A 12,812-nucleotide genomic window follows, 5' to 3' on the forward strand; every position below is an offset into this window, starting at 1 on the left:
TGATTTCTAAAGATCTCGCTGCCCCTTATGAGTAGATTTGCACTAGGCAAGTCACTTAACCTCTCTGAGACTCACCTATAAAATCCAGTTGCTTTGAGTATTGAGTAGATTTAAAGGTGTGCGCACTCTTCAGTGCGAATCACTGTTCATGTGTGTGGTGGATGCCATGCCACACTACCTGGATTCCCTCTTCAGGACTGAGATAACCACCCCCCACCTCCAGCTGCCACACCTACATTCTTCTTGGACAGTTGCCCTTGGTGTGAAGTTGCTGCTTCTCCAAATATTAGGCCCCCATCCTGAGGGCAATCTGCATCCAATATTTGATTGGTGGGCAGTGCAAAGCCATACTCCCTGGCCTCAATTCTGGACAACTCTGAGGGGCCATCCCAGGTCTAGAGCTCCCACCAGAGGCCTCTGTTGCAACTACATCACAGTTTACCTTCTCCCTCTGCCTACTCCTGTTTCCTCACTCCCCTCACCTGTGTTGTACCTGAGAACGCTCCGCAGGAAACTTCCCGCAGGTAAATTTTGGTCTCAGAGTCTGTTTCCTGGGGACCCTAATCCAAGACAACATGTAAGTTAACCTTTTCCCAACATATTTAGTTATTTCACCTGAAGTATGCCAAATAGTTTTGTGGGGCTATTTTATATTCCTTTCCTTCACCAGACCTCTAGTAGTAAATCCCGTTACTGTACAGCCTCCCAACTTTTGGCAACACACTGCAGTGTCATTTTCCTATTATTGCCTCTTGACAGCATTGCCTCCTGAGGCATTTTGAAGCTTAGGTGTTTGGCCTTCCACTCACGCACAGAAGAGCTTCCTGGGTGGTCTGTCCAGCCGTTATGGAGAGTTTGGGAACCTGCTGGTCCCCGACAGCTAGCTCTTAACCAGACTTATAGCATTAAAGGCCAATAATGGCAGTGAACTAGGCCTTATACAAGTCCTTAAATGGGTGTCATAAATGATGCCAGGCAAACTGGTCAAAAAACCACATCCTATTCAAGTCATCTTCCCCCCGCGTGGTTTACATTTTGGTCACTGCCTCTATAAAATCTTCACAGTAAATACAGTTCTTTTGATAGTTTGTAAACATTTTTGTGCCTTCACAAAAACTACATATGAAGTTATACTTAGGTTGATTTATTTACATCCATAGATGCAGACATCACGGTCCAGAAATATTAGCCAACTACAAATTTTATTTCCCAACCCCACTAATGAACAAATTACTCTGGAATGAACAACAGAAATTGACCATTTATAACCAAGTCCATTGTTAATACTCTGTTCTGAGCCGCAGTCATTCACCCTTTGGATAACTTTTGCTCCCTGGAGTCTACTCTCCACCCAGCAGCCCCGATGCGCCTTTTAAGTCAGATCCTGTTACTGCTCTGTTCCAATCCCTCCAAGCATCCCCCATTTTGCTGCCCACCCCTTAACCCTCTGATTTCACGTTACTTACCCTTTTTCTCTCTCACTCTGCTCCCATCACACCAGCCTGCTTGTAGTTCTTGGAACATACTGGGTACATTCTTGCCTTAGTTTCTTTGCTCTAGCCTCTCCCTCTGCCTCCAGTGCTCTTCTGCCAGCTATCTGCTTGGCTAACTCTCTCACCTCCAAGTCTTTACTCAAATCTTTCCTCTCTTGAAAGCCTTTTCTGATCACCTGCTTCATATGGCAACCACCACCCATCCCGCTCATTGATCCTAGGCCCTATATCCCTTCCCTGCTATATTTTTTCCTCTTTACATGGCACTTCCCACCTTCTAACTTCCTCCAAGGTGCATTTACCATGATACCAATGTACCTAAGTTTCAAGGCCCCTTTCCTGCTTAGGCCCCTTCCAAAACCCTGGGAGAGGCCCTAGCAATGTGTTCACATGGCCACATGTTTCTGTAAAATTTGCAAATATAATATATTTTAACTACAATTGACTGAGACCATTGTCTGTTTCCACTCCAACTTCCTCTCTGTCAAGTTTTCCCTTGCACCAGCTGGAGCTGAAGTGGTGGCAGGCATTTTTGAGGTCTGGCTAAGGGGAAGTTGAGTTGAGGATACATTTAGTTTGAGCATAGTGGGATGTAATTACTGGTTTGCAGTCATTTCCCTGTATTGTAGTTCAGTTAGGGCTAAGCCACCCTGGTATGGGAAGAGCTTCTACGAAGATGGCTACTACCTGCTGGCCATAGAGTGTATTGCTTTTTGACTGTGGACTAGAGTGCCTGTCACCAAAAGTATATAGGTGGTGGAGGAAAAACATAGTGTGAAATGAACAAAGTCAAGTAACTTGTAGAAAAATCCTTCCACATTTTATAGCTCATGTTTTAAAGTAAACTATCAAGCTTTTCCCAAAGTTGACATCAGTCCTAAAAATTTTTATGAAATGACCAACCAAGTTGTGTAGTTGAGAGAAATTTTTCTAATCAATAATAGAAATTTTTTGATTAACCATGCAAGAGGGAAGATGGAATTATATTCCTATTCTCCTTATAGAAAATGTTACAAGATTACCAAATGAAGAGGTGATTGAAGACAATTGAGCCAAAAAATGTGCATTGGATAGTAAATTAATGAAAATATTTTGTGACTTTGTCTGGATTTTGTCATGTTTTTTGCTATGTGTGAGCTTTTTAATATGTGTAAATTGTTGTAATTTCTCATTTTAAATAAATATCTTGTATCTAGTTTTCCATTTGTAATTTTGCATTTTTTTTTGTTAAAGAAGGCCCACCACGTTGTATAAACTTCAAACCTCACAGACCTGGATGTATCCTGACCTTGCTGTATGATTTACTTACTTGTTCTTCAGGAATCTTAGTTCACTGGTGTATCTTAAGCACTTGAGCAGTAGATGGCACATAGTAGGCACTCAATAAATATTTGTTGAATGAAGATTAACAACATTACAGTGAAACATTGGTGTTAACCTAATTTAATTCTGCTGAAGAAAAGTCATTGTTGACACGAAGGAAAGTAAAAAGACTGCAGTTCATGGGAAACTCCTCCTAGAAACTCTGTACTTTGTGTAGCTAAGGGCATAGAAGTAAATTCCTATTTATAGGTATTTTTTTCAATAGTCATTAGCTTCAATGTTTTTGAAAGGATCTGGATCCCCCCCCCTTTTTTTTTTTAAGATTCTATTGCATTACTCCTCAGCTAGGGACTCAAGACTAGCCTTTAGCTGGCTTTTTGTATCATCCTACCTCAAGGGTGAGAATTTAGTTTTAGAACTATAAGGAGGTGACGGCATGCAGATAGCCACTAGGAAGCAGTTGGTTTTTCTTAAGCCAAGGATTAGAGAGCAGGAAAATAAAGGTAGACTACTTTTTATTTTCCTATATAAACTCTGTTTAGAGAGCTATCTTTGTTTAGACATTGGACACTAGAAATAAAAATATTTCTCATGCAAAGGAAGAAAAAAATAGAATACTTAGATTAAAAAAAAATGGTCATAGTGATACAGACCTTAAAAATAGGGGCTGAGCCTTAAGAAAAGCAGAATGTCATAGAATTTCAGCTTGGGGAATTTTTACTTTTGTAGAAATACAGAAAAAGAAAAACATTATATGAATGACTAGTGGAGGGCAGATTTCTTTCACTTAAACACTTAAATTTTACTTAAACAATAAAGCACCTCTTTTTTCCTTATGCCCTCATAGGGCTTTTAGAGGCCAGAGCCTTTTTTTGTTTTTTCTTGAGAACACTCTTTTCTGGACATAGAAGGGAAGGCTTATTAACAGTAGTGAAGAAAGCAGTAAGCTAATGAAGGTCTTAGGTGTTGTCCAGGTCCTATTTGCTTTCTCAGTTTGACAGCACTCACACAGCTATTTTCTAGAATATAATTTGCTGCACTCCAGTTCCACATCTAGCAAGTCTTGACAAAGGAACATCAATGAAGTTCTCCAAACTGAGCCTTTGTCAACACTAACCTTGCAGAATGCTATCCGCCTAGAATTGTGAACCCAATTGCTAAATGGCTCTGTTGTTTAAGAGGGTCCCTGAAGAGATTGCTGGGACAGTAAGCTTTTCCTCTCACATTATTTCCCATAGGTTTGTAGGCAACAGTTGGGTTTACAAAGTTCCTGGCTAAAGTAGAGAGATTTCTTGCTCAGAATTGTATCTTTTCTCAGAAAAGAGGTTTAAAAAATCCGCTTTAGCAAAAGTTACTGTAGAGTGTGGAGTATCAATGCTCCAAGGCTGACAGCTGTACCATCTCCACTAGGCTGTCAGTACCATGAAAAGCACAGAGTGGAGAAAATCCCACCATTCTTAAACATTGTTACTCTTTTTTTAAGCCTTTTTTTTTTTTTTTTTTTTTTTGCCTAAAGCCTGAGGAAGTGCTATTGAAGCACATTATTTCCTAAACCAGGTTAGGACTAATTAAATAATCCTCAAACTGTCTCAAAAGTAAAACGGATGATTTTCTTTCTTATATTTAAATAAAATATTCTCCCAAATTATCTTCTCTGGAGATAGCACTAGAAATAAATAAAATGCCTACTCTGATGTGATAGGTCTATCAGGGAAGAAAAAAACTTTTGACAAAAAAATACAGTAAAAAGCAAGGATTTACATTACTCATCAAGCCTCTATCGGCCTGCATTCTTTCTTGCCTGGTGAATGACACACCCCATGTGGGCCCTGAGCATGGTCAGAGGATGGTGTTCACTCTAGTGGAGGCTTCCTTTGGGACTGGTTTATTTGGATACCTTTGACCAGAACGTTAGCTAGCATTTTCTTTTTCCAGATGAGCACTGCATAATGCAATGTTCTGATTTTTATCTCTGTTCTCAGCAACTTGTTTCTTATATGCACTTAAAATGGATGGCTTTCATTGTACCTTTATGCAATACATTTGTCAGGTTGAATTTCCTTTCAGTGAGTCAAAAGATGAGCTGAACACTGATATATTTTAAATATGAATTAAACATTCCTTACATAATTGGTGGCTTTATGTTCTTCAAAAAGAATGAAATGAGCTAGTTAATTGGTTGCCAGCTGACCTTTCCCTGACGCTTGCCCCATGTAAGCATTCGGTGTAGTCAGTGATTCTTCCTTTAATGTCTGTGTTTCCTTCTATTTTAAAATTGTAGGGGATGACAGTCAGGTTAAGGACACTGAAACCAAAAGGAGGATCAAGGGACTTCCTTTATACTATTCTAGTCCTGTTGCTTTTCATTGCCAATTACTTGCATGTGCTCATACCGGCCGTCTTTGCTTTACACAGTTAACCATATGCATGAGTTTCAGTCGGCACTGTACTGTGCAAAATCAGGACTGCTTGTGTTTATGTATGTATTTATATGTATGTATATATGTGCGTGTATTTATTTTTAATTTTGAATGTGCTTATTTTTCAGATATTTGAAAATGGTAAAGACACTGGAGAGATCTCTGTTTGTATCAGCGAAAAAGATCTGGGGCCCAATAGCCCAATTCCAACTGGCTATATGATGGAAAGAGTAAGTTTACTGACTATTCATTTATGACTGTGAGCACCTTCCAAGTTACTTGTAGTTAATTTAGACAATTACATTTTTAAAGTTGTTTAGCAAAGATGAATCATCTGCTGATCTGTAAAGATTTATGGTTTCAAGCTTGACTTCTGGGTTCCGGAGGTTCTCAGCTTTCGTGTAGTATTAACTCCTGACCTCTTACTTAATAGCATCTTAATCTTCACTATGCTTTTATTTGAAAATCTGTCTACACTGGACTCTGGAATTGCCCTCTTGTTGACACATTGAAAAGAAGTGACATGATATCCAGTGGAGGGTGTGTTCTGCGTCTAGGGTATTTCCAAGCCCTAGACCCTGAGCAACTAACACACAGCCTTGGTCTTCTCCTGTGCTCGTTGTGAGCGAGTCCAGATGGTTTATCTTAGGCATTCTTACCTTTTCCTATTTTCCAGACAATTGGGATGTTTCTCAAGCAGAACCAACATGTTTAGGGTCTTTATTTTGGGTCTTTGTCTTGCGTGAAAGGACACTGAATACCCTGTTGTTTACAAATTGGGGTTATTCGCCTGAGTGCACACCAGTGTTTTGGGCTCTGTTGCTTGACCTTTGTTCAGAAACTTGCTCCATTTTTTCCCCCTTCAGTTCAGTACCCTCAGACTTACCTCTCCCTGGTGGTATCCATTACCTGGACTTCACAGTCAGTCACAAAAGCTGATCATCCGATCATTAGCTGAGCTCAGAAGAGATGGGAAGTGCTACCTTGATTGATTAGAGAGAGAATGATAAAGAGCCTTGGCTGGCTTTCTTTTACCATCATATCCCTGACTATACAAATCACCATGATACAAAAGGCTTCCTAGAATTCTCTACCTGTAAATTCCTCCTTTCCACATTAGAATATTGTCCTTTTTGGTTCATATAAAAAATTGAAGATGGAATTTATGTTAGATTACACAGGAAGATACTATTCTGTAGAAAGCTTTTGTTGGCTAATGGCACACTGAAATTGATCTGTGGTTTGCATCTATATGCAGGAAAATTGGGGAGAAAACCTTTAACTAGGGGCATTATAAAGCTCTTTGGGAGAGCCCTTGTGACACCCAAGGATGACTGTTTCCTTGGTGCACACTTGTCTCAATCACTAGCCTAAGATGTTTCACACTCTTCTCAGGTCCCTGAATAAATTCTTATCCTATAAAGGCCTGGTGATGACAACTTTAAAGATAAATCGGTGAAGATTATCACTATTTTTGGTCACTATAGCCCAGCCCTCACCAATGACCTAGAGATGAAAGACATTGAGGCCTTACCTCCTGTAGGCTGTCGAATGCTCATCTTTGAACACCTAAAATGCAGTGTGTTGCCAAGTTGAGAAAATAGAGATTGCAATGCAACTCCTGTGAAAGTGAATTTGGTTAAGTGGTCAGGTGTTCACATCCCTTCTCTACCACACACTCCTGTTCTTTGTGTGCTTATTTCTCTCCTGGATGAGGCCTTAAATTTTGTACATCTTCCCCCTTTACAAAAAAGGAGATGCCTATAAAGCAAAATCACTGTGATTTAAAAAATGATCAACATTACTTGTTTTCTGAAATAATAGCAAAGCCACAAAAAATAAGCTCAAGGGCTGAGACCACACAGAAATAAATGTAGGGCTTTATAAATACAGTCCATGGATTTCAGAACTTTTTGTGGTTCCAGTGAAAAAACAAAACACAGAGTTTTACTATTCTAACACTTTGCCTGTTATATTCCTAAAGAGAATAGTAATCATTATTTTTAACTCAAAGGACTTGGCTATGCTGGATGAAAAGTATTAACTTTAATGAAAGGAAAGATGTATCATCATTTTCAGCCCTTCTGATGCTCAAGGCTAAAATATCTGGTCAGTGCAGAGCTGATAGAAACAACATAAAGCTGATGAAGTTGGAGATAAGATTATTTATCCCTAATTAGGGCAAAGCCTAAGCCTTAGGCCTTCTATAGATATAGTTGCTGGTCATAGAAAATATTTTATTCGGTAAAGAGTTTACAGCCAATAGGTGAGGAAACTGGAGATATATGACAGGCTTGCGCCTTTCCTTTTCTCTGGGTCTCGGCATTTAGCACGTCTCAATATACCTTCAATGGGAATTAATGGAAGGAGCAAAAAAGGCACCCTGAACAGCAGCTAGGCAAGAAAAGGCTACAACTGTATCCGCATCCCTGCCGAGATTACAGAGTAACAAGAAATTGAGAGACACAAGAACTGACAAGGCAGAGAAGAAAAGGAAGCCTGTGACAGAAGGCTGGGGGGAAAACAGAGTGATGGATAGTTGGGGCACAGAGCAGGAAAGAGCAGAGGCCTAAACACTCAAACAAAGGTGACAGATAATGATGAAAAATATCTTTTAAAAGTCCATGTGCAACACAGTTCAGCCCGATTTACTTTCATTTGAAATATGCCTTCAGTTAGAAATATCTTGATAATTTAGAGATTCTAAGTATAAGATAGAAGCAAACACAGACAATGCTATTATTTAACATATTAAATGATAGCATTTCATACTTCACACTTCAATTACATCTTATTTAAAACTTGAAAACATCCACTATTGAAGCCGCTCGCAAGCTTCTGCAGAGCTCTTAATTAATACATCCAGGAAGAGTTCTTCTAAGTGAATTGGCTGGCGTAAGCCAGAAAGTCATGTTTATTTTTGCAGTCCTGTCAGTGGTGGATTGTTCCACCGTTGGTTACCTGAGGTTAGTCTCGGTGATGGGAGATTGCTGATTGTAAAACTTGAACATACTCTGGAAGGACCCAACAGAATGTGTAGCTCAGACAAGAAAAGCATAACCCTTATCAAAGAGGACCGGTACCGTGTGTAGAAGCTAAATGCTCTTTCTGTAAGACTGTCACATCTGCTTTCCGTCCCCGTGCCAAGGGGTCAGAGCTCAATCACGAGCCTGTGGCACCCCCTGCTGGTTAAAAGCCCATGCTCATTTTGTTACTTTACACCGAGCTAAACATCGCCATCATTTCACACTTCTTTTAACATTCTGTATGCATTTAATTATCGTTTGTTTGGACTTCATCTGTTACAGAGTAGAGACAGTTTATCACAGGTGTTCACATTTTACGTTATTTCTTTTTCTTCTTCATTTCCACACCCCGCCCCACCACCAGTTACTTTTCAAGATTCATCGAAGACTTCAAGGTTCTTCCATCAACCCACCAGGCCTCAATTTTTCTTCAATCCGGCTTTTCGACGAGCACGGTCAAGAAATTAAGAATCCACTTTCGCTGAAGAATGAGCAAAAAATTTGGGTCTCTTACGGTAAAGCATACAGGTAGGAGCAAGGTGTTTATTCTCAATCTTTCTGGGACAAGCTAATTTAAAAGGAGAGTTGAGAAGCCAAGTAGCACCCTTTATAAAAAAAAATTATTTTGAATTCCAATAAAATTTCAGGGGCATTTTTTTTTTGGTGAGGCAGTATTGTTTGTGGGATATGACATCTCTCTCTCTCTGTCCCCCACCCCCCTGACTTTCTGTCTTAATGCCTTGTCATAGTTCTTGAAGTCTGCCTGTCAGCACAGCAAGTGGGATTTGTTCATGTCTGAGTAGTCACCTTAATGATAGCAGATGGAAACGCCACGGGGGCCCAAGCCCATCACACTGTCATTGTCGCACACTGCCCTGACCTGCTTCCACTCCTCTATTTTTTTGTCCCTTTTTAAAGGAGAAATGGATGGTAATTGAAAAGGATCTTAAGCAAGATTTATGAAGCTGTAGACAACATGATTCCCCACTATCTCTCTATGTTTTCACAAATAAAGTCTTAACCTTTTAAGCTCCAATGACAGGACAGCCAAAGATAAATCGGTAAAGCTTGTAAACCCTATCCTATCAAAGTTATATTCCTCAAAAGCACCTTATATTATCCCACAATAATTACTGGTTATTACTGAGCATTGTGTAAATTTTTGTAGATTGGTAAATTCCTGCATAAAATTATCTGTGTTCCCAAGAAAAGAAAAAGGCTTCAGTCTGCAGGCACTGATGAGCCTGGCTGTTGTGTGGAATATCTTGGAAATTTATGCATATTTTGACAGGACACATCCACATGAACTCTGAAGCAGCTTGTCAGGAAACTTAAACACACTTTTCTGTCTACTTTTAAGCTTTTTGTTTTGTTTCATTTTCAGCTCTTTATCTGTAGAACAGAATAGGGGAAATATTGCTTGTAGAATATAATTGATCATACACTAATTTTAACAAAAATAGCATAGACAGAACTAGGAGCTGATTAGATTTACTGTATATTCTAATAGTCAAAATTTCAAAGAAAACTAATCTACTCAGAAATCCATGAAGGTTTTGGGAGACATTGGTAGGATTTGTTGTGGATAGCATATTACAAAATCTTTCATCTGTCCCATTAGAGTAAAATTAAAATGCTTACTAGTATCTTATGCTGTGTAATTTATAAAACTAAAAAAAATCTGTAAGGAATGGTGCTTCTTATATAGGCAGATTTCAAGATATTTAATTACATTGTGAGAATTATTTTTACAATGATAAAAATAGCAATGAATTTTAAAGCGGCAAGAATTCTTGTATAATTTAGCAAGCTCTTCCAGTTACAAGGAAAGTCTTTACTAAAATGTATCTAATAATTTCTTCTTAAATATCATTGTTAAAGTGAAAGCAATGACTAATTATGATGTTTTTAATGATGTTTGCTATAATACAGTATTTTAATATGATCAAACACTTGTTCTTATTGGATCATATTTGTGAAGTAACAAAAATTACTAAGTATCTGGAATATTCTAAAATCAACTGAGGATTGTAGTTGGCGGAATTTATAAGTGTGTATATTTGTTTGTATATCATAGCTATTTTAATAGCATAATGTATTATTTTTTTCTGGTTTTGAATCCAATATGAGGCATTAGGGAACCATTATAGCATTTTGCCACTATTGAAACTTCTAAATTAATGTCAGAAAAGTAATTTCCATCTAGTTAAAATATATTGAGAAAATGTGCAATATGTACTAAGTAAGTGATATTCATTTTCAGGGAGTAATTCTAACGTGTCTAATATATGTTGATATGGGGGGTAAGGTTACTCGTTTGCAAAAGATGATTTTGCCAATATCTGCTTCTATTTTGAGTCCTTTAATTGTTTTTCTCCCAATTTTTATTTTGAAAAATATCCAATCTACAGAAAACTTGATACAATGAAGATTTATATATCCTTCACCTAGGCTCAGCAATTTAAGGATTTTGCCATATTTGTTTTACCTCTCTTATGTCTCCTTTCTCTCTCTTTTGAACTGTTTGGAATTAATTCCACACAATCATAAAGTTTTACTCCTAAATGCTACAGGTCACATAACTGAAGAACAGGATGTTCTCTCTATCACCACAGTATAATATCTAACACAATCAACAATAATATAATATTGTCTAATATGTAATCTATGTTCATACTGCCCAAAATCTGCTTTAGAGCTTTTTTTGTAATCCAGTATCCAAATAAGCTTCATCTGTTGCATTTAGTTATTTTCTTTAGTTCTCTGTAATGTAGACTATTCCACCATCTTTTGTTTTATTCTTCATGACATTGGTTTTCTTTTTGAAGAGTTCAGGCACTTTTCTTGTAGAATGTCCCACATTCTAGACTTGTGTGAGTGTTTTCTCATGATTAGATTCAGTTTAAATATTTTTGGCAATACTACACAGGTGATGTGATTGAGTCCTATGATTCTAAAGGTGAAGAGCAAGTGTTTGTCCCCAATTTCAGAAACAAAATGGCTCATCATTGACATAGTGACCATTCTTTTTATTTAAGATCTGTTTTCCATTTGATTTCAATTCTCATATAATTAAATTAACTTAAAACAATGTACCTAACAGTATGTAATATGACAAATCAAATCAGCATAGTATTTAGTGAGCTCACAAAAAAGTAGTTGTTTGTAGCCACATATGAAGGATTAATTTGATTATAAGCTCCAAAGATCATCATGGGTGTATTGAATTGTAGTTATACATGAAAAATGAACATTATAGGAATGACAGTTGGTTGTTTTTCTCAACTAAATACTTCGCTTTTATTATTGAAATTATTTTTAAAAATTACATGTGTTGCAACTATCCTTCGCATATTATAAATCAAACAAATAAACTGTGCATGTCAGGTATAAGTATAGGATACCAACAATAGTGCTGTATAATAGGAAATTCACTTATTTCTGGATTTTATTAGACATGGATATGGTATGTTTTACTGTTTATATGTACTCAAATTTCAGTGTTTGTATAATTTTGCAGATAGATTTGATGTTTTTTCCATTTTTCAGATCTCCACTACACCCTGTTTTGGGTTTGACCTTTGACCAGGTGACTGCATTTGCCAGAGGTGGCATTACAGTTGCATATAAAACCTTCTTGGATCCTAATGCTGTTCTACTACTGGGATGTGACAGGTAAATTAACAAGTGTTCGGTTAAAGCAATCTGAATCACCTAATTCAGTTTTCCCAGAGTGAGATTTAAACACTAAAAGATGTTCTTTAAATCATCTTAAATAAGCGATTATTTAGTTTATTGACTTATTTCATGATATAATGAGCTAGTGCTTAAAAGACTTATCATTAATTTTCCTTGAGTTTTAAGAAACATATGGGGCAATGAGCATAGTATACTTTCTGCTTTGCAAAGGTAATGATTTTATTTGAAATGTAAAAATTGTTTTTAGTGGATGTTTCTAAATTAATAGTTTTGAATGGAATAATTAAAATATTAAATAATATGTTTTCTCATATGAGTGTTGATGTTTAAGCATCTCATTTGATGATGATAAATTGAAAACAAAAGCAGTATGCTGGAGATTTGGTGGCATAGTAAGAAGAAGTACAGGAGTTAGAAGATCTGGACACTGGGACTTCCCTGGTGGTCCAGTGGTTAAGACTCTGTGCTCCCAATGCATGGGGGCCGGGTTCGATCCCTGGTCAGGGAGCTAGATCCCGTGTGCCGCAACTAAAGATCCCTCATACTGCAACTAAGACCCTGTGCAGCCAAAATAAATAAATAAATATTTTTTTAAAAAAAGAAGATCTGGGCACTAACCCCATATCTGCTCATGATTGTCTGTGAGCACATGGGTGTCAGTTTCCTGTGGGTTAATAATAAAACCCAGCAGTTATTGAGTGTTGACCATAGGCCAGGCACAGCTCTAAATGAATTGGGTAAGAACCTGTTTCATCCTCAAAGCAATTATTTTAATCCCATCATTGCTTATTAGCTTATTATTACTCCATTTTAAGGAGACAGAAACTCTGCCATGGAAGGGCAAAGTCATT

The 12,812-nt window shown here is 37.6% G+C and overlaps 1 protein-coding gene across 1 annotated transcript in view; it reads left to right on the top strand.

The window, feature by feature from the left end:
- LOC103076114 (doublecortin domain-containing protein 5-like) overlaps positions 1-12,812 on the top strand; it is a 250,403-nt gene that overhangs the window by 37,337 nt on the left and 200,254 nt on the right. The window contains exons 4-6 of the mRNA XM_007460935.1: positions 5,365-5,466; positions 8,627-8,790; positions 11,812-11,937. Coding sequence (XP_007460997.1) covers positions 5,365-5,466; positions 8,627-8,790; positions 11,812-11,937 — 392 coding nt within the window. The remainder of the gene's footprint in view (positions 1-5,364; positions 5,467-8,626; positions 8,791-11,811; positions 11,938-12,812) is intronic.

The sequence above is a fragment of the Lipotes vexillifer genome, unplaced genomic scaffold (assembly GCF_000442215.2).
Source record: "Lipotes vexillifer unplaced genomic scaffold, Lipotes_vexillifer_v1.1 scaffold627, whole genome shotgun sequence".
Classification (NCBI taxonomy): Eukaryota; Metazoa; Chordata; class Mammalia; order Artiodactyla; family Lipotidae; genus Lipotes; species Lipotes vexillifer.